This window comes from Leucoraja erinacea, chromosome 10 (assembly GCF_028641065.1).
Source record: "Leucoraja erinacea ecotype New England chromosome 10, Leri_hhj_1, whole genome shotgun sequence".
Taxonomy (NCBI): Eukaryota; Metazoa; Chordata; class Chondrichthyes; order Rajiformes; family Rajidae; genus Leucoraja; species Leucoraja erinaceus.
The window spans coordinates 55,397,791-55,419,213 of NC_073386.1; the positions used below are offsets into that span (position 1 = coordinate 55,397,791).

At 37.8% G+C, this 21,423-nt stretch overlaps 1 protein-coding gene across 2 annotated transcripts in view; it reads right to left on the reverse strand.

Annotated features, from left to right (window-relative positions):
• Positions 1-1,575: 1,575 nt before the first annotated feature.
• The window catches only part of rtca (RNA 3'-terminal phosphate cyclase), a 30,365-nt gene continuing 10,517 nt past the window's right edge, over positions 1,576-21,423 (reverse strand). For both annotated transcript variants that reach the window (XM_055642369.1, XM_055642370.1), the window contains exons 4-11: positions 20,500-20,623; positions 10,395-10,453; positions 8,032-8,173; positions 6,824-6,948; positions 4,736-4,794; positions 4,355-4,449; positions 2,860-2,964; positions 1,576-1,802 (exon numbers count right to left, since the gene is read on the reverse strand). In XM_055642369.1, coding sequence (XP_055498344.1) covers positions 1,704-1,802; positions 2,860-2,964; positions 4,355-4,449; positions 4,736-4,794; positions 6,824-6,948; positions 8,032-8,173; positions 10,395-10,453; positions 20,500-20,623 — 808 coding nt within the window. In that variant the 3' untranslated portion in view covers positions 1,576-1,703. The remainder of the gene's footprint in view (positions 1,803-2,859; positions 2,965-4,354; positions 4,450-4,735; positions 4,795-6,823; positions 6,949-8,031; positions 8,174-10,394; positions 10,454-20,499; positions 20,624-21,423) is intronic.

Genomic DNA, 21,423 nt, shown 5'->3' on the forward strand with positions numbered 1-21,423 from the left:
GATGCGGTTCGGAGAAAAACCGCATCTCCGACCAGGTAGGACTGGGGTTAAAAATAATTTCCCCCTTCCCCTCCCCCACCCACCACATAAAAGAATACCTCCAACAGGACTAAAAATAAAAATAAATAAGGGTGAAAGGACGGACTGCAGGAGGAGCGGCCATACACAACGGCGCATCACCCCCGCAGTCCGCCATCTTTTATTTATTTAAATGATTTAAATGCTCTTTTTTTTGGCCAATCATGTCATAAGAGCATCTAAATCGTCTATATTTTGTGTAATTGTCTATCCATAGTCAATATTTTTATACTAAATATCCGTTTTAGTCCCATGTATTGTGCAAAAAAAAAATAATTTTAATTATATTGAATGGATGTTTCTAGATTAATTCATGGGAATTAAACATTCAATTCCTTCCATCTGGCATATAAATTCATGACAGTGAGATTTAAAAATCATGTTATATTGTGAATTCTTGTGTGAATGGGATTAGTTTGTTATTTGGATACTTAGGCTATTTTAAAAATATACCCTTTTCTTAAGAAATGGAATTTACAGGACATTGTTAATGGGAAAGTAGCGGGCAGAAAGGCATGTCATGCGTGGTTTGAAGAGCAAAAACTTGTAGTTTACAATGCCAAAATTGAAAAGTTGAGGAAAAACAAGGTGTACAGAGTTGCTTATTGGTTACAATCTGAGGAGTATGATGATGCTACTGATTATGATATGCCAATGTACCAGCTAGCAACTGATCTTCTCCATAAAGACTTGGTCTATTGCTAGAAATTGTAATTTATTTATCTATCTGTTACGGACTTACAGCATATAATACAATTGTATTAAAGTTCTGATCTTGAGAATATCACATTTTTGAATTTTCAAGGCAGTCTGGGTGTTTACTACAACCTCACAACGGTCAATTTTGTAATTAACTACAATTAGGTAATTAACTAATTATATGCTTTAATTTCAGGTCATCCTAGTAAGATGTTTTATATTTGTTTCATAATGCTTCAATCGATAGTAACTGAAAATTTCATTCAGTTCTCTTAATTTTTAAGAAAGTTAGGGCCATTTGACTGTCCTCGATCACAGCTTTTGTGTTAAGTCAATAAAAAAAGCAAGATGCTAATTTCTGAGTATGAAAATGGCCATAACATTTTTATTACTGAATATATTAAAGTGAATTAGGTGTCAAATTAAATCTCTTTTTTTACTTTATCAGATGGGATAAACTGCAGACTTGATTTTTAAAATCACAAAATTTTGTAACATTGCTACAGTAATGCCATGCACAAAAACAAATGGGAATTTGAGCTGTAGTAACTGTCATCATTAAGCAGAATTTTATTTTTTAAATGTCTGCTATTTTATAAAGCAATGTTCCTCTTGCTGGACCAGCAGTAAAACACCACAGAGAATACACAGAGACATTCTATTGAGATTAAATTACTTATTGGATAGCACAAGTCCTTTTCACGTCCAAATTAGACTATATACGCCTTTAGTTTTGAGATTTTTTTACCCAGTTCACTTCTCTTCCTACAACAGTGTATCCACAAGAGAGAAAAAAGCTGGATTGCAATCCAATATTTATTTTTGTAAATTTGAATCTCACATGAAACAGTCACTAGGATTACGATTCCCCAAAGTACTGGACAATATACAGCTTCTACTGTTTTTGCATATATACATTTCAGATATCAGATGCTGGGATTTGTCATTCCTATCCCTTCACATTCTATGATGCATCTTTCTGATCCAGATTCTTGATCATTGATTTTATTTACTGTAAACTTGGCCTGAAAAAAAAAAGCAAAATGAAAATCTGTCTCAACACCTCACATGCAACACAAGAGAATTGTATATTATAAAAGCATTATTCATTGCATTTGGTGGGACATGAATGCAATACAGAAAGTAGCTTTTGAACAAAAGGTCAAGAAATCACATCATTAAGTTCATTTAATTTAAACAAAGAGCTAAATTAGGAATCTCTAGTGACATATATAAAAATTACAACATACCATAGCCAAGTTATAATGTTAATACTAAACGGTCTATAGGCCAAATACACATGTTAGCAAAACTTTACCCTACATATAACACTACTTTATTGACAAAATTCTGTCAATTAATAATAGTGGAAGGAAATGGACAGATGATGAGACTAGAAACTTTTAACCAGCGATCTCCTCTCTATTCCATTAGCTAAAGAAGGGTCCCGAACAAAAATGTCATCTGGGCAATTCCCTTCAAAGATGCTGCCTAACTCCAGCACTTTGAGTACCTTCAGCAGTTTGTTTTTCCACTTCAGATTCCAGCATCTATGGTCTCTTGTGTGTCAATTAATAACTAATAGATTAACCTGCCTGCTAAAAAATGCTACTTTTAAAGATTTTACAAGAAATTGTAACGGCCAGAAGTTAAAGTACATTGCAAAGTGAAAAATAATAATTGACATTTCCCATCTTCCACTTTCATCAGAAAAGGTGCTCTCCTACAAAATGATACATTTGACATCCATCGTATGTTTATCCACACATGGAAGACTCAAATCACTTCAAAATAAAGCACTGCTTTGGGGGAGACACCATTAAAAAATTAAATTGACATAAATAAGCCATACTTTATAAAATTTTACCAACTATTTTATATTTGGCCCAAGATGATTTTGGATTAGCATTAAACAGTCTTGTATTAATTCTTCACAGTTTGAACGCCAATGGTGACCATGCTTCCCAAAAACATCCAACCTCTAGACATTTTGTTTTAAGCTCAAGAAGAATGCCATAAAATAAAATTAATTTAGAATCAATCATATTGCCAACAATTTCACAAGACGACAAATATACTGACCTTGGTTAGCATTTCTGCAAAGTGTATAGCAGTCTGAGTGTGAAGGGTCAATGGTCCAGTTCTCACTCTGGAGACACCCTTAGCGAGAGCCATGAAAATTATAATCTGATCCAAAGAAATACGCAATCAGGAAAGTTCATGGCTATGTAACAATTCCCTTTTCAATATTCATGACATTTCCCAATGCCTTTACTAGAGCACCACATGAAATAAATGCGATTTTAGACCAAAGTCATGCTTTGAGAATCACGCTTTCACTGAAGATATTAAAATAGAGCACAAGACCAAGCTCTTCGGCCCACAAAGTCAGTGCCAAACATGTCAAAATAAACGACTATCCTCTGATCCATATCCTCACATTCCTTGTTTATCCATGTGCCTATCCAAATGCCTCCACCACCGCTTCCAGGCACCCACCATCCTCTGTGCAAAAAAAAAAAAGCCCCACATATCTGCCCTTAAAGCCATCTCCTCTAGTATTTCCACCTTGGCAAAAAGGTTGTGACCGTCTATCCCATCCATACCATTCATAATTTTACATATTTATGGTGGTTTACAGTGCACTATGTTTACATATTTTGTGTGCTGCAGCAAGTAAGTTTTCCACTGGGAATATGACAATAAAACACTCTTGACTCTTGGAAGACAGATATTCTGGCCGGAGGTCTGTGACCAGTGGAGTTCCACGGGGAAAGAGCTGGGACCTCTGCTGTTCGTGGTATATATAAATGACGTAGATGTAAATGTAGTGGGTTGGTGAGTGCGTTTGCTGATGACGCCAAAATTAGAGGAGTTGCAGACAATGAGGAATGCCTCCAGAAGTTACAGCAGGATATAGATCAGCTGCAGAAATGAGCAGTGAAGGGGCAGATGGAGTTTAACCTGAGCAAGTGTAAGGTGTTACACTTTGGGAGGTTGAATGTAAGGGGAGAGTATACATCCACCAGACAAATGTGGTAACAATGCCTGTTTCTGCACCATGTTCTTTGCTCTCCCAGTGGCTTCAGATAAACCATGAAAATACTTTGAAAGCAAGGTCGCCAAGAAAATCATTTTTAAACAGATTTGTCTATGGGAATAAATATTACAATGGGCATTTAAAGTCTTTAGTTTAAAATAAAAGTCAGGTAACAGCGCACCTGCCAGATAAAATGTTGTTGTTAATAATCCAATATGTGAATTTACAGAAGTATAATTAGGACGAGATGGGCCAATTATATTTGGCATTAAGAAATTGTATAAAGTTCAGAATAAGATCAAGACAATAGAATGCGTGAGACCTTATTAGAATGCAAGCCCACGTCATATAATGGTAGACTTGTCGATTGTGTATTAGACTATTAACGTACAGCCAATAGCAGTTCATTACAGGGGCAGCAAGACTGGAGCAAAGAGGGAGGAAATAGCTTCAGGATAATAAAGGTCCATATTTTTTCTTTCTTTTAACACATTTAAGCTTTAAAAACTATTGAAACAGCCTGTTTGTGCCCTTTACCTGGTCCTGCAAGTACTGGTCCACACATCCACCATGTCGAAGATTCATCAGCAACATCTCAGCAGCTTCAAGCCCAACTCGGTCTGCAGAAACTCCTGTATTTCAGAAACAGTCTAGTCTCAGTGCTTTGATGCAATCTGCAAGTCATTTTTCTTGACAAACTTTTGTGCTTTTATTACAATTATTATTCTCTCACCAACAGCCTTTCATGATTTCAACAGGTCACTTAGTGTGCTATCAGATCTTGTCTGATGAAGCGCCTCAGGATATATGACCATATTCAAAACATATAAAGTTGTTGTTATAGGTTAATACCAGATCAGTACATTAATTTAGTATTTATTCCTTGTGAATTTTATACAACAATGCAAACAGTTTTACCTCTTTTACCAAGGGCAGATCCTGCAAGTATACACCCTGTAGACGTTTCAGCCACGATACTATATGAAGAAATATCAATTAGATTAAAAAAATTAGAACTATTTTTGAAAAACAATTTCTAAAAATTATATGTACTTGATTATTGTAAACGTTCGTCAAAACCGGCTCCTAATCTTGCAAAATGCATAACTAAGAACTTTACAAGAGCCCCTAAATTTCTAAAATTACATTAAAAAACCTATTCCTCCAATTATGTTAGCCCAGGAAAAGAGAAAAAAATATAAATATATATATATATAAATATATATATACACATATATACACACATATATATATATACAAATATATATATATATACACACACATATATATATATATACACCCACATATATATATAGACACACAAACAGATATATATATATCCACACAGATGCTAGAAATCTAGAACAAAAGAGAAATCACTCCGCAAGAGGAATTTGTTGGAAGAGAAACAGTCAGTGTTTCAGCTTGGAGGCACTTTGTCAGAATGTCAATTAATTTGCCGTCTGAGGATTCCAATTTTGCTGCAAGAGATGTGGCTGGTGTGTGAAAGGCATAAATGGTAGCCAAGGGCAGGGACCCCCAACTATGCAGTTTTGCTTTGCCTGCACGTAGAACAGATCCTTCACATTCAGTGCGATAACAACGGAAAAACTAGTGCTGTCATACAAGGGAAGAATCTCATGGTAATTCATTGAGCTTGGTAGGCATTTACTATTAATCCTCTTTAGGATTGTATACGCACTTGCAACAAGCACATCAAATTCCTTTCAGTAACACAGATTTTAATTAAACTTGAGATGTACTCCTTATCGAAACAATTGTCAAGAATAACCAACATGCTTGCTTTTCAATTTGACCCCTATGAACAGGTTACTTAGTAACAAAAAAATGGTGGTCACTAATGGTTGAATAGTGTGAATATTAAAATAATGTTTGATATTGAGCACAACCTGAAGGCAAAATGTCATGGAAACATAGAAAATAGGTGCAGGGGTAGGTCATTCGGTCCTTCAAACCAGCACCGCCATTCAATATGATCATGGCTGATCATCCAAAATCAGTACCCCGTTCTGGCTTTTTCCCCCATATCCCTCGATTCCCTTAGCCCTATGAGCAAAATCTAACTCTCTCTTGACACTATCATAACAGGCTGCAACGGAAGTGTTGCAATTATAAACTGAACAAGATTGTAAGTACACAGGCAGGGTCCAGGGAAATTCTGGGGTGATTACGTTTCTGCTTCTGAATTTTCTAGTCTGTGGTAAAATAATGCTCATAGTGAGAAGGTCACATAGAAAATCAAGAGTTTCATATCATCAGTGGTGCAAAATTGTATACAGCGGAACATTAACAACCACACCAATTCCAATTTTGGCATTTTAACTGAAGTAGAACAGTAAAAGACAAATTGCTAGAATAACTCAGTTTGTCAAACAGCATCTGTAGAAGAAATGGCAGGCGATGTTTTGGGTCAGGACCCTTCTTCAAACTGATTGTGTCGGGGGTGATGGGGGATGGTAGTGATCAAACAACAAGAATCGGAGTGGGGAAGGAGAGTTACTTCAACACTGTGTTTTGAACAGTAAAAGAAAGCTTCTGACATAAGATCAAGTCTCCTTCTATAATTAAGATACCAGAACATCATTCAACTGTGCCTTCACAACTAAAAAAAATCTAAAGACCAAAAGTCTTTAGTAATGTTTGATAGAACTACATTATTGCCAGCCATGCTCTGAGCTGGAGTCACTTTAAGTAAATCTTGTATAAAGAGTTTACAGTAAATGCCGTTGCACTTGATCAGCATTAACAGAATTACTTAGCTGCAGTTTACTCAAGCACAATAAAAAGGACACACAAATCAGTATTAATGCCTTTGCATGTGTTCAGTTTTTGAATTCATTTAACATGACACGATGGAGTGGAGCGAAAACAAATACCAATAGACGCAGAGAAAAAGTCATGCTGTATTACAACATGAAAGCTCCAGGATCTTAAAGTAGAAGAGAACAACTCATCCGATTACAACAGCAGAGTTCTGCTTCTTACATAATTCCATTTCCATTTCCAAAAGCCTTATCCTTGGGCTCCTGCAGAGGTTGGATATTCACATAAATGTCACGCATTTCTTTCCTGATGCACCGTATGGCTGCAGATGACATCTCATTTGCAAGCTATGAAAAAAGAAAAAAAACTCGTATGAATCTCAGCATCTTCATTTATTTTAGTACTATTGGTTCGATATAGTAAATTATTTTTCAACATTCAAGAAGTAACCTTTTGAGCTCAAATCTAACAGAGTAAATGTGCAATCTTCTGCCGAATATTGTGTTGCACCTAAAAAAAGAAAGTAATTTGAGATGTCAAACTATCAGTGTCAAAATCATTTGCTCTGGAGTACTGAATTTAGTATGTGTAGGAAGGAACTGCAGATGCTAGTTTACATTGAAGATAGACAGAAAATGCTGGAGTAACTCAGCGGGACAGGCAGCATCTCTGGAGCCAAGGAATGGGTGACGTTTCGGGGCGACACCCTTCCTCATGTCTCGACCCAAAAACAAAACATTGCTTATATCCAGATGCTGCCTGTCCCACTGAGTTACATTTTGTACTGAATTTAGCATTTGACAGCCAGTGATTTGAAGTTTGAAATTCCAACTGAGCAAATTGTGAAATAGAATTTAATATTATTTGGTGATCTTGTGTGCCAAAACAGGAAAGTGACCAAAGAGGTGCTGGTCTGGAGTGCATGACCATAGTTCACTTTGTACTACATGACCACAGTATTAATTCTGCAAAGTGGCATGCTCATATTGCCACAAAAGTATTTACTAATCCTAACATACTTTCTCAATATCCCCTTTTAAAGCTCCCATGAGCAATCCCAACATAATTTGGAGCCACAAACATTCTGCCGGAAGAAATCGGAGGTGGAATAGCAGCTGAGGAAAATGGACAGTCGACCCTTCATCTGGACCCAACACAAGTTGTTTTTATTCTTCAGTACAATTGATTGGAAGCATTTCTATACTGATACCCAATCATCATAACCTATACCCAATAAGGTGGCATCCTTCACCTGACAAGGGGTTCAACGCCCCAGCTTTAATTTCTGCATATATTTTGTCAGTATTGAATATAATACTTCAGGCAAAGCAAAAAAAGCTTCTTTTGAAGCAAAAAATAAGTGTGCATAAATGAAAATAAAAATGTTAATTGTGTAACATTAAAAAAAGTTTATAACATTTACCACATACTTTAATTGGTAGAACTCCAGCAACAAAGGCTCTCCCATGGATCTTTGTAATGGTTCCTCTTTCTGTCATGTCTATTGGAGTAATCCATTTTATTGGAGAAAGTTTTACTTTCACCTCACCTCCACCCTTTGGATAGTAGCCTCTGCAAAACAAAAACTTCAGTGGCTCAAATTTACCAGTCTTCACCCTCAGCATTTTCAAAAAGAATTAATGACAACATCTTGAAGCGTCTGTGCTGCTTCTAGCCGCAGGCGTGGCATAGACTTACTGTCGGAAACGGGATCCCTCACCTGGGATCCCTGGAGAAGAACTCCAACTGCTGGCCTGCGGCCTACGACATCCTGAAGCCGCGGTCTCCGGTAGCGAAGCACCGATTCCGGACTTACCTTACAGGCGAGTAGGCCTGTACATTTGGCCGCCTGTAGCGGCGACTGCAGAGGTTTATGGCCCCGACCACAGGGGAACAATGGAGGAGGACTGATTGTGCATGAAGAATGCTGTGGTGGATGTTTATGTTAAATTATTATTGTGTGTTCTTTTTGATTGTACTGCCGCTGCCTAGTTCATTTCACTGCACTTTATTGTGTATGTGATGAATAAATCTGATTGAATTGAATTGATTGAATTATTAATCTGAAGTGCCAGATGAAACAGAATGGCATAGTCAACAGTGTGTTTAAGAAGGAACTGGAGATGCTGGAAGATCGAAGGTACACAGAAATGCTGGAGAAACTCAGCGGGTGCAGCAGCATCTATGGAGCGAAGGAAATAGGTGACGTTTCGGCCGAAACCCTTCTTCAGACTGATGGGGGGGGGGGGGGGGGAAGGAAGAAGGGAGGAGGAGGAGGAGGAGGAGGAGGAGCCCGGGGGGGGGGGGGATGGGATGAGACAGCTCGAGGGTTAAGGAAGGGGAGGAGACAGCAAGGGATAGCAAAACTGGGAGAATTCAACGTTCATGCCATCCGGACGCAAGCAACCCAGGCGGAATACGAGGTGCTGTTCCTCCAATTTCCGGTGTTGCTCACTCTGGCAATGGAGGAGACCCAGGACAGGTCAACAATTCCCCAGGAGTGCCTGGTCCAGATCTCTCAAAAGCTTTTCACTGTACCATGGTACACGCGACAATAATGTAATAAACTAGATAAAACTACTCTACTATAAAATGCAGATGTTTGGATTAGTAATTGTAGATTTGTGGCTCATGCTACGAGTCATGCATTTGTAGTTGCGCCCACTAGCTTGTTAGCGTCGCGGTCTTCTGCATTCCTTTAGTCTTAAAGTGAACTTTTAAGTGAGAAGTTGTATTGCTTGTAACCAATAAACTATATAACCTGACATGGTGTGAGGCCAGTTATTATAAGGACTACAAATCGACAGTAATCACAACTTGGTTGTTATGGCCTCTTACTGAAAGAATACCAAGTTCCCACAGCCAACACATATTCTGTTTATGAACAATAACCAATTATTATTCAAACGTTTCTCCAACAGATTATTTGGTGCTCCAGATTCCAACATCTACTTCTCTCAGTGGTCATTTAAGTGTCATCACTTTCATAAAACCCAAAACCACTTCCTAGTGGAGTTGGACAAATTTCTCATAATCATTCTTACAATATGTTCTATTCCCATTTCCCAAAGTTATATATTTAATAATTAAAAAACAATTCTGCTGGAAATTTAAAATAAAACAAATTCTAAGTATAAAACTCACAGCAATTAACAATTGCAGAAAAAATAAAATAGCATTCCAGATTACTGATTGGAATCATTGACTGATAACCACCAGTGCTGTTCTGACTGACAAAAGAACTGTGAACAGCTAGAAATCAAACAAGTTACAGAGAAAGGAGTGGAGAGAACAAGGAATATTTATAGTAAATGTGAACATTTAATACATCAATCTAATAATTCTGGTACCTGGTATCACATTTAGCAACCATCTTACACTGGGTCGTTTCTGGCCCAATGTATTATGATGTTAAATGCTCTTTATGAAAAGTAATTGTCAATATTACCTTGTGCTTTAATGCCCAACATTCTTATGAAGCTAAAAATATTCACCACCATTTCAATGCAAAATAAGTTTTACTTTGTGTGTGAAGACAAATATTAGCAGTATTAATTTGAATTGTTATTTAAATTGGGTGTACAAGTAAAAGAGTGGCACAGTGGTGCCTCACAACTCCAGAGACCTGGATTTGATCCTGACACGGGTGCAGTCTGTGTGGAGTTTGCATGAATGTGAATGGGTGATTGATAATCAGTGTGCTCGGTGAGCTGAAGGGCCTGTTTTCATGCTGTATATCCGAACCAAACTAAAATAATTACTCAATTTTTGAACTGCTCTGCTCAAAACCCACCTCATTTTTACATCACAGTCAAAATGAAATCCAAACTTTTCCATGATTGGTTTACAGACCTGCAAAACAGAACATTTGATTATTACATTTTGTATCTGATTTTTAAGAAAAAATTAAAATTGTTTTAGTACAACTACCATTAATCCAAACCCAACTGAACAAAAAGAGCCTAATCAATGCCTTCAAGTCTCTTTTATTTCTATAGCACATTTAAAAAACAACTCTCGTTGACCAAAGTGCTTTACATTAGTGGAGGTACTAACATTATAGAGGTACAGGTGCACAACCGTTTATCCGAAATTCCAAATAATGAAAAGCTCCGAATAGCGGACATTTTTTCGGTCCTTGAAGAAAGGTCCTTGAAGACGTTCACCGAGGGCGGCCCGCAGAGGTGACAGCGGAACCTCAGGTCGGTCCTCGAAGAAAGGGGAACTAAATCCCCATTCATAAAAGAGAAGGTGAGGGTATATTGCGCGGGAGGGTTAATAATTGACAATCTGCTGCTGCCTGCCCGCTGAGTTAAAAAGTTCCCACGGTAGACTCACGATACACAGTGTATCGCGAGTCTTGCGTGGGAACTTTTTAACTCAGCGGGCAGGCAGCAGCAGATTGTCGCTCCCTTCAGTTTCACCCCACCTACACCCCTCTGCTTCCCGGCCATGTATGTGACCCCTTCCCTCCCCTCTCCAGCTCCCTGCCCATTGCATGGGCGCGGGGGCTTTGCACTGTCTTCATGTCGGCGATGCCAGCAGGTCAGTGCCAATCATCGGAGACGTCAGGACCAACGGGACACCGACCCCCAGGCCCACTGCAAGCACGGAGATCCCAGAGACCCACAGCCAGCAGCAGCCCAGCCCCGTTCCAACTCCAGAGGAAAACTGCAAACTGGCCGGAGACGTCGGGACCACCAGAAGCCGCTCCCCGATGGGCCGCTACGGCGACAAGTGGCAGTTCACCCACAGCCCGAGCTGCGCTCCCTCATCGGGACACTGACCCCCATGCCCACTGCAAGCATGAGATCCCAGATCAGCAACTCCAGCCCAGCCCCGCTCCAACTCCAGAGGAACACGCTCCCTGTAGGGGCAGAAGCTGATGGTGTGCAAGGTACGTCTTGTTCTTGGGGTGGCGGATGAGGGGGCGCAGCTCGGGCTGTGGGCGAACTGCCACTTGTCGCCGTAGCGGCCCATCGGGGAGCGGATTCCTCTGGAGTTGGAGGGGGAGGGGGGTATTGTGCTGTTTAATCACCCCCTGCTATCCCAGGAACAGGGAGACACCGCGGCTTTTGAGAATGGTGGGCAATCACTTCCAAACTTCTGCCCACACAGTCAGTACACCTCTCCTACACTTGTCTCCCGCACTAAGATCATCTCGCAGAGAATGATCCCAGCCTAACCCTCCCTATTCTCTCCTATTCTGCAAGAAAAAACGACATTGAAGACTCAAACTCGCGATCGAGTAACTGCCGGGATCGAGGCGCAAACTCGCGACCTTGCGGATATGAGCCAAGCACTCTACCACTGAGCCAGCCGTTAAAATCTACGCTAAAAATCTTCCATTCCTAAAGCCGAAAAATTCCGAATTACGAAAAGTGTCTGGTCACAAGGCTTTCGGATAAAAGGTTGTGCACCTGTACTAACGTACATACATAAATACATACATATGTATACATCCCTCAGAGGACGTCTAGAAATGCTTGAGAGTAAAGATGAGTTTTAAGTCTCGATTAAGAGTCGATGGAGGGGGCAGTTCTGATGGGAAGAGGGATGATGTTCCACAGTCTAGGAGCTGCAACCGCAAAGGCGTGGTCGTCCCTGAGCTTATGCCTAGACCACGGGATGTTCACTAACCCCATCGGACGATCTGAGGGACCTGGAGGTGGTGTGGTGCAAGTTAACATTCAAATGTTTGCTGTCAGAATTTTTATTTTATTTTTTTTATCATTCCATTCCTTGATTCCATTTCAATGGCAGAGCAAGTGGGTGGCATCCTTCCCACAACATAAATGGGAACTGAACATTTATCCTACTTGCACTCCTCTTTGTCACAGAGACCAAAGGGGAAAAAGCTAGGTTAACGATAATATAATTAAATATCATTAAATGAAAATGTTTCAGTGGAAATGTCATTTGTTTTAGAATTGTCATTTGTCATTTGGTTTTTTTTTTTTTTTTTTTTTTTTTTTTTTTTTTTTTTTTAATATTTTATTTTATTAGAAGTAAGCACAGTCATATGGCACCAAAGTGCCTAATATATATTTTCATAATACATTTTATGTACAACTTCTTTTTTTTTTTTGTTACATTGAAAAAAGATGAGAATAAGAAAAAGAGGTTAGATAGTAAAGGATAGAAAAATGTGAAATATATAGTGTGTGAAGAAAGAAAACGAGTAAATGAAGAAAGTTGAGAGAGAAAATAGTGAAAAGAAAAGGAGATCATTATTTATAGTCTTGACCAACCCTCGTCCAGTCCTGAAACAGTTATTTTTTACAATTGTGTTGCACCATATGATTCCAAAAAAACGACGAATGGAGACCAACTCGTTATGAATTGGTCTGATTTATCCATTAGGAGGAATCGCATTTCCTCAAGATGAGCGGTGTCCAACATACTTGCAATCCACATTTTAAGCGTTGGTATTGATGTACCCTTCCAAAATTTAAGTATTAATTTTTTTGCTATTATTAAACCATAATTAAGGAATAGATTTTGAGATGTGTTCAATTTATTCCCATCTTCCATTACACCAAATATAATCATTTCAGTATTAGGTTCCATTCTTGTCTTGAATAATTTTGTAAGTATTTCAAAAATATCATTCCAAAATCTATAAAGTTTTATGCAGGAAACTAAGGAGTGTGTTATAGTTGCCTTTTGGGCTAGACATTTATCACAAGTGGCGGATATATTTGGATAAAATTTGTTCAATCTTGTTTTTGAATAATATAATCTATGTACAATTTTAAATTGTATTAGATTATGTCTTACATTAATTGAACATTTGTGAATATATATCAGGTATTTTTCCCATTTAACCTTCGTAATTTTTATCATTAATTCCCGTTCCCACTCTTCTCTAAGTACCTCTGTCGATGGTAGGTCTATATTTAGAATACTATTATATAAATAGGATATTAATTTTTGTGAGTCAGCTTCAATATTCATTGCTTCTTCCAATAAGTCAGGAGTTACTTTTTGATATCCTTGTATATATTTTTTCACAAAGTCGCAAATCTGAAGATATTTAAAATATTGGTTGTTTTTCAATTTAAATTTTAATTGTAGTTGTTGGAATGATAGTAGGTTTCCTGTTTCGTACATATCCCTGATCCTTCTAATTCCGAGACTTTCCCATTGGTTATATGTCTTATCAATAAGAGATTGTTTAAATAAAGGGTTATTCGCAATTGGCATTAACAGTGATAGATTTCTTAATTTTAAAGATAATTTTATTTGTTTCCAAATTCTTATTGTACCATATATAATTGGGTTCTTCTTATATATTGTGTTATTCAGTTTTTTGGGGGAAAAGAGGATCGTTCCTATATTACAAGGATGACAATCCTCCTTCTCCATTTTTATCCATTCTGTCTGTTGTGTAGAACTATCCAACCAATAAATCATATTCTTAATATGCACTGCCCAGTAATAATACATAAAATTCGGAAGTGAAAGTCCCCCGACCTCTTTTGGTTTACATAAGTGTTTTTTTGTGATTCTATGTGATTTATAGTCCCAAATATAATTTGTAATGTTAGAGTCTAATTTTTAAAAAAAATATTTTGGTATATATACCGGTATAGACTGAAATAGGTATAGTAATTGTGGTAAGGAGATCATTTTTATTGCATTTATTCTACCTAATAATGATAAGGGAAGTGTTTTCCAAAATTTAATCTGTGTATTAAGTTTATTTAATAAAGGTATGAAATTAGCATTGAATAATGCTTTATATTTTCTAGTAATCTGAATACCCAAATATTTAAATTTTTCTGTTGCGATTTTAAAGGGGAACTTCAGTAAGTGTGTAGGTTCTTGAGGTTTTAATGTCATGATTTCGCTTTTGCTCCAGTTTATTCTATATCCAGAAAAAGACCCAAATTCCTCTATTAAGTTTAATAAATTTGGTATGCTCGTTTGTGACTTTGTAATATATAAAAGTATATCGTCTGCATATAATGAGATTTTATTCTTTGAGTCCCTGGTATTATAGCCCTGAATATTCGGATGAATTCTTATACTTTCAGCCAGGGGTTCTATCATAAGGGCAAATAGCAGGGGTGATAGTGCACATCCCTGCCTATTACCCCTTGATAGTTGAAATTTTTGAGATAACATGTTATTAGTTAAAATTCTTGCCATCGGTTTATCATATAATAATTTTACCCATGTTATAAAATTCTCTCCCATGTTAAATTTTTGTAGTACTTTATATAAGTATTGCCACTCTACCTGATCAAATGCTTTCTCTGCATCCAAAGAAATAATTGATATATCTTCTTCCTCTACTTTATGCGAGTACATTATATTAAACAGGCGTCTCAGATTATTAAATGAGTATCTTTTAGGTATAAACCCCGTTTGATCAGGGTTTATCAGTTTACTAATATATTTGCTTAATCTACTTGCTAAAATCTTTGCTAAAATTTTCTGATCTGTATTTAAAAGTGATATAGCTCTGTACGAGCCCGGATCTTCTAAATCTTTATCTTTTTTTGGAATAAGCGTAATAGTTGATTCTGTTAGTGTTTCAGGTAGTTTGTTTTCTTTAAAAACATGGGAGTATAAATTAAATAAATAAGGGGCCGTTATCTCCTGAAATTTTTTATAAAATTCATTATTAAAACCATCTGGTCCCGGTGTCTTACCATTTTTCAACGATTTTATTGTTTCACTTATTTCTTTGATTGTAATTTGAGCTCCTAGTTCCTCTTGTTCCAAAGGGTCCAGTATTGGAAGATTACAGTTATCTAGAAATGTTTTTATTTTACTATCTTCTATTTTAATTTTAGATGTATATAAGTTTTGGTAAAATTGAGCAAATCTATTATTAATATCTTTAGGTAATATTAGTAATTCGCCTTTCTCTGATTTAATTTTGGTTATAGTATTTTCCCTTTCTTGTTTTTTCAATTGGCGAGCTAAAAGTTTATGTGGCTTGTCACCAAACTCAAAATGTTCCTGTTTTGTAATTTGGAATAGTCTTATTACTCTTGCCGATAAAATTCGATTAAGTTTAAATTTCAGTAATACTATCTTATTGTGTTTATCTGTCGTGGAATCTTTGGCATTATCCAACTCTAACTGTCTGATTTCTTGTTCTAACAACAATTGTTCTGTCTTATTCTTTTTATTTTGAAAACTTTGGTATGAAATTATAATTCCTCTCATAAATGCCTTAAAAGTTTCCCATAATAAAGAAGGCGAAGTACCTGGTATATCATTTGTATCGAAAAAAAGTTTCATTTGTTGTTTTAAATATTGATATCCTTGCACGTCATTTAAAATATGTGTATTAAACCTCCAAAAAATTTTTTTACCCGGCATTCCCTCAAATTTTACTGAGAATGTCAACGGAGAGTGATCTGAGATACTACTAATGTGGTATGTTGGGTTGTTTGTATAAGGCATTAATTTCATGTCCACTAAAAAATAATCAATTCTTGAATAAGTTTTATGCACCGGAGAGTAAAACGAGTATTCCCTTCCAACTGGATTAGCAGATCTCCATACATCTATTATATTAGTATTTTTTATATATGTATTTAGAAGTTCGCTAGTTTTAGATTTTAAATTACTCTTCTTTTGTTTTGATGACTTATCTAGATATGAATCTAAAACACAGTTAAAGTCCCCCCCTATTATCACATTTTGGTAATTAAACTCTGATATTATATCAATAATTTTATCAAAAAATTGGGGGTTATCAAAATTCGGAGCATAAATATTTATCAAAGTTAGTGGGGTTGCATAAATTTCACCCGAGACTATAGTATACCTTCCCTCTTTATCTGATATAGTATTCTTTAATTTAAAAGGAATACCTTTCCTAATAAGAATAGCTGTACCCCTAGATTTAGAAGTAAATGAGGAGTAGTATGTTTGGCCTATCCAATTCGCCTTTAATCTTATTTGTGTTTGTTGTTTCATGTGGGTCTCCTGCAAAAACATTATGTCGCTTTTCAACGATTTTAGTTGGGCAAAAATTTTACCCCTCTTAATTGGTTCGTTGGCACCCCTTATATTCCAACTACAAAATGTAATTCCTCCATTCTTTATTTGTCTATCGTCTTGCATTGTAATCAGGGTAATATTCCTGAATCATATGGTGCAACCAAATACCTCAGAATTTTAGGACTTGGGTGGTCATCCCGGTTCATTAGATTTATATTGCATCTCCTTCTTGTAAAGTGCCTTAGAAAAAGAAAAAAGAATGTGATATACAATTACTTTCAAAAAAATTAAACAGATAAAAATTGTGCTTTAAAAAAAAAGGTGCTATTAAGGTATCTAAGGGAAGATACCTTAAGGACGAATAGCCATCAATGATGGCAAAAAATGTATCGACCTCCGTGATGTTGTTATACATTGAGCTCCTCCCCCTTGGTGAATCCTCATAAAAAGTTACATACCGTTTCATATTTTGTCTTTTCTTATATGAGTTTATCAAACCAGTGCGTGACAGCCGAGATAAAAAATAAAAAAAAAAAAAAAAAAAGTTACCAGGAAGAGACATAAAGAGTAAAAAAAACCCCAAAACAAATATAGAACACAACATATACACGATTTTGTATAAGTATATATGTCCTTCCAATTATCCAATCTTAGTCTAATCTAAACTTTCCAATATATATCCCCCCAGGATTCTTACATAATATCCCTTTCTATAACTACCATACATCATACAGGCCGGTACCAAAGGGTTAACTACCGTACAGGCAGGTGCCAAGGGGTTAAACTTTGAGCTTTTCATCCAAGGTTGAATATAACCAAGCTCTCTGAATAACACATTCCAACGAGATAAGCTTTTTAATTGTCTGGTTAGCTCGGCCATTTTAATCAGTTCAAAGCTCTGTAAAAAGTTCAATCTTCTTCTTTGTCGGCAGCTTGCCCCGATGTTTTCTTAACGATGTCCTCTGCATACTTTAAAGCTTTTCCGGGCACTGCAAATGAGCGTTCAACGCCATTATAAGATATCTTCATTTTTCCGGGAAAGTAAATTCCATATCTTACTCCCGGGACATCCCTCAAAGTGTGTCTTGCCGGTGTAAACAATCTCATTTTCTGGACTACCTCAGGAGAGTAATCACGAAATATTCGCAAATTATCCCCACGGTATGTTAGCTTCTTGCCATGAATGATTTTTTCAATATAAATTCCACTGAAGAGATGTCACGGAATTTCACGATTATCTGTCTTGAATACTTTTTTCCTTTTGCAACATACCCAACTCGGTTAGCGACGTCTATTCTTGGTTCTTCTGACAGTTCAAAGACATCTTTGAGCAAATCAGTAACGAAAGTACATGCTTGAGATTCATGCCCTTCACGTCCTTCCTTTACCCCAAGAATTCTCAAGTTATATCTCCGAGTTCTTGATTCCAGGTCCAGACATTTATCAGTCATTCTTCCAAGTTTTTCCTCTTCAGTTTTCTGTGATTGTTTCAAACTCTTTATTTCCGAGACAATCTCTTTTATCTCATTCTCCATTTCTTCCATTATCTCGTCCAGCTTTCCGAAATCATCCTTTACACCTTTAAATTTCTTGTTGTAATCATTTTCAATTCTGACACACTCTGATTTTAATCTCTTATCAAATTCCTTATTCTGCTTTTTCAGTTCTTTTAACTCACTGCAAGTATTATCAATTTTTTGAGAAAGTTTCTCCATGCTAGTTTCCATGTGAGACTCCATACTTTGCATCTTCTCCAGTGTAATGTTAATTGTAGCATTCATATCTAAAAGCAATTGCTTCACTTCTTTCTCCTCCTTGTCTCCTTTTGTTGCCATTTCAAACAGAGACCCTTGTCTGTATGAATCTTCTTCTTCTGAACCTTCTTCTGTCGTTTGCAGAGTATCCAATACTTTCTCGAGCTGAAGGCTGATAGTGTTTTTCTTTGGCGCCCTTGAACGATTATCTCTGCTCATTTAAACTCATTTAAACACTCGATTTCACCATTAATCTCCCCGATTTTCACGTCTTCTTCTGATGATATCACCCTTATACAACACCAGGCAACTTCGGTGAGTTTTTTTAAAATCGGTGCTGACTTAAAACGGCTTTTACAATTTTTTTACGGGGGAGAAGCTCAATGCCGCGCCTTAATTCTCCATGACGCCACCGGAAGTCCTGTCATTTGGTTTTTGAAGAGGAGGTGGCCCATATTTGATGACACAGAATGATCAATAGTATTGGCTAATATGGACCCTGGAAGACCATTATCCCTTGCTGATTATTTTAAGTAATCATGCCTCCTTTTGTTTTCCTCCTTTTAGATACAATATCGTCCCAAATTCTGTCTCGTATCCTTCAGTGTTCCTCAACCTTGTCATTCTCCGATCATTGTGCTGCATGATACAACTTAGTTTATAGCTTCCCTCGGAACCTCTAGGCAGTCTCTGAAGAGTCTTTTGCATTCAACTGATCCTTCCCAGCATTGTAACTGCATCATCCACCAGAATGTCAATTTATTTGTGAACTAGACACTCACATGAGGAAGATTGTGGATGAGTATATTATCAGTGTCTTGATAGAAATCTGGCTAATAGACAAGGACATCTTCCTAAATCAAGCTACCCCACCAAGCACTACCTTTGACCACCTGCTCAAAACCTTCATTATGATAGTGCACATTCCATCACTAAATCATATCTTGGTCTGGCACAACTCCACACCTGACATCTTGCTCCTTTTTGAGCACCTCATCAAACTTTCTTCTTTTGTAGGAAAGAACTGCAGATGACGGTTTAAATCGAAGATAGACACCAGATGTTGGAGTACCTCGGGACAGGCAGCATCTCTGGAGAGAACCCATTCCTTCTCTCCAGAGATGCTGCCAGCTCCGCTGAGGTACTCCAACATTGTGTCTATCTTCTTCTTTATCATTCACATCATGTAGCATATATTTAAAAAAACCTTACCAAGATACTCATTCTGCTTTCTGCCCTTCAGCCAAAACATCTTCCACCATATTCATTAATACCGTAAAATATATATTTCTTATATATCTACATAAATTTGCAACTCACATGCTTGGTTTCTAATCCTTCACCCCTACTATCTCTGCAAGTTCCTTGTCCACAACCAAAGAACATTACGATTGCCCCAACAATGGCAGTCATTCTCAGTTGCCAATACACCATGGCCTGAATTTCCTCACTAAACCTTTATCATCATTGCCACACACTTGAAGATACTCATTATTGTCCAGTCCCCTTCCCAAACCTTTTAAATACTCCTGTACAGGTATTGGGATGTTCCATTAATATAAAAATGTCATATAAATGTTATTGCTAGTATCCATTATACACACATACACAAAGATTAGTTGGTTAATATGTAGAAAGAAGGATTATAATATAGCACAAAACGTGTTTTCTGAAGAATATTAAATGCTTTCATCGTGCCCAGACGATTTCAAATCAGCCATTGGCTATTCAGTCAAATGTCTGATCCATTGAATAGTGAACAATTTGAATAGTGAACATAGAGCATTTAGAGTAAGAGGGTCTCTTTTTGAAAATTACAATATATCTGTGTAAAATAAGTCTCTAATTTTAATCACTGACAGGAAACAGATGCCAAATAAAATCAGAGATATTGCAGATGGAAATCAGATAATTGTGGAAAATGTCAGGCTGAAGGCCATTTTGAAATGTCCATTTGGTCTTTGGTTTTGGCTTACTTTGTGCTCAGTGAAAAGTTCCATAGAAACTAAAACTAGCTAACGTAAAACATGCTTATAAATGTGCACATATGCAAATGAATTGAAAATCTTAAAAGGTTGCAAATATACAAATTAATAAAATTTCTATTACAATAAGATAAAATACTATCCTTAGAAAAGTGCACACAGCCAATTTCCCTAACACCATACTGGCTCTTACTTGTAAAGTATAATCAATCTGTGGAGCCATCTCAGCATTAGTGCCTCCTCGTAAAATCAGTTGTGATGGAGAAGCAGCAAAGAGAACACACGGAATGGAGACCTGCATTAATAGACTGACGCTCCTAGTAAACAAAACACAATTGACCTTAGTCATAGAGAATAAGTGTCACACAGCACAGAAACAGACCTTTCAGCCCAACTTGTCCATGCTGATGGAGATGTCTATAGGGAGGTTGCACGTAAGGTCATAAGGTCAAATTGCATGACGCATGTAGTTCAACTCTTCTGGAGTACAAGGCAGCTTCCGGCATATACTATTAACACATGAAACACGTACGTTCTTACCTGTTAAAAACCGCCAAAAGTCAATTTTTGCGCTGTAAACAATTTTTGGAAATAGGGGTAACCGTGAGAGAAAACCGCCAAAATCACTGCTGCTCAGGGACTGCTGTCCCGGCCCACCACCGCCCAGGGCTGGAGTTGACTGAGCGGTCTGAACCCGAGCACCAAGGTGTAAGCGGCCGAAGGAGCGGATCCCTCGGGACAGCCCCCAACCTCCCCCCGGGGTCAGCGCTGTTCGGCCATGGCCGCCCTCTGCCCCGTCTCCCCCTGTGCGGCTGCACTGTGACGGGCTGTGGGTCGGCAGCGCTCACACACGGGGGCGGGTGGAGCGGGGCCGTGGCTCCGGACAGCGGACACGCGGGGCCATAAACCTGGCAACGTTCCCGTCAGCTGCAGCAGAGTTGGAGACAGTTTGGTCCCTCCGCCCATCCAGAGTCACTGACCGCGCTGCACCGGCACCGGACCCTGACCCCCACACCGGGGTGATTCACCCCCCCCCCCAACCCCCGACCCACACACGGGATGATTCACCCCCGACCCACACACGGGATGATTCCCCCCAGGTGCCGGGCTGTCTGTA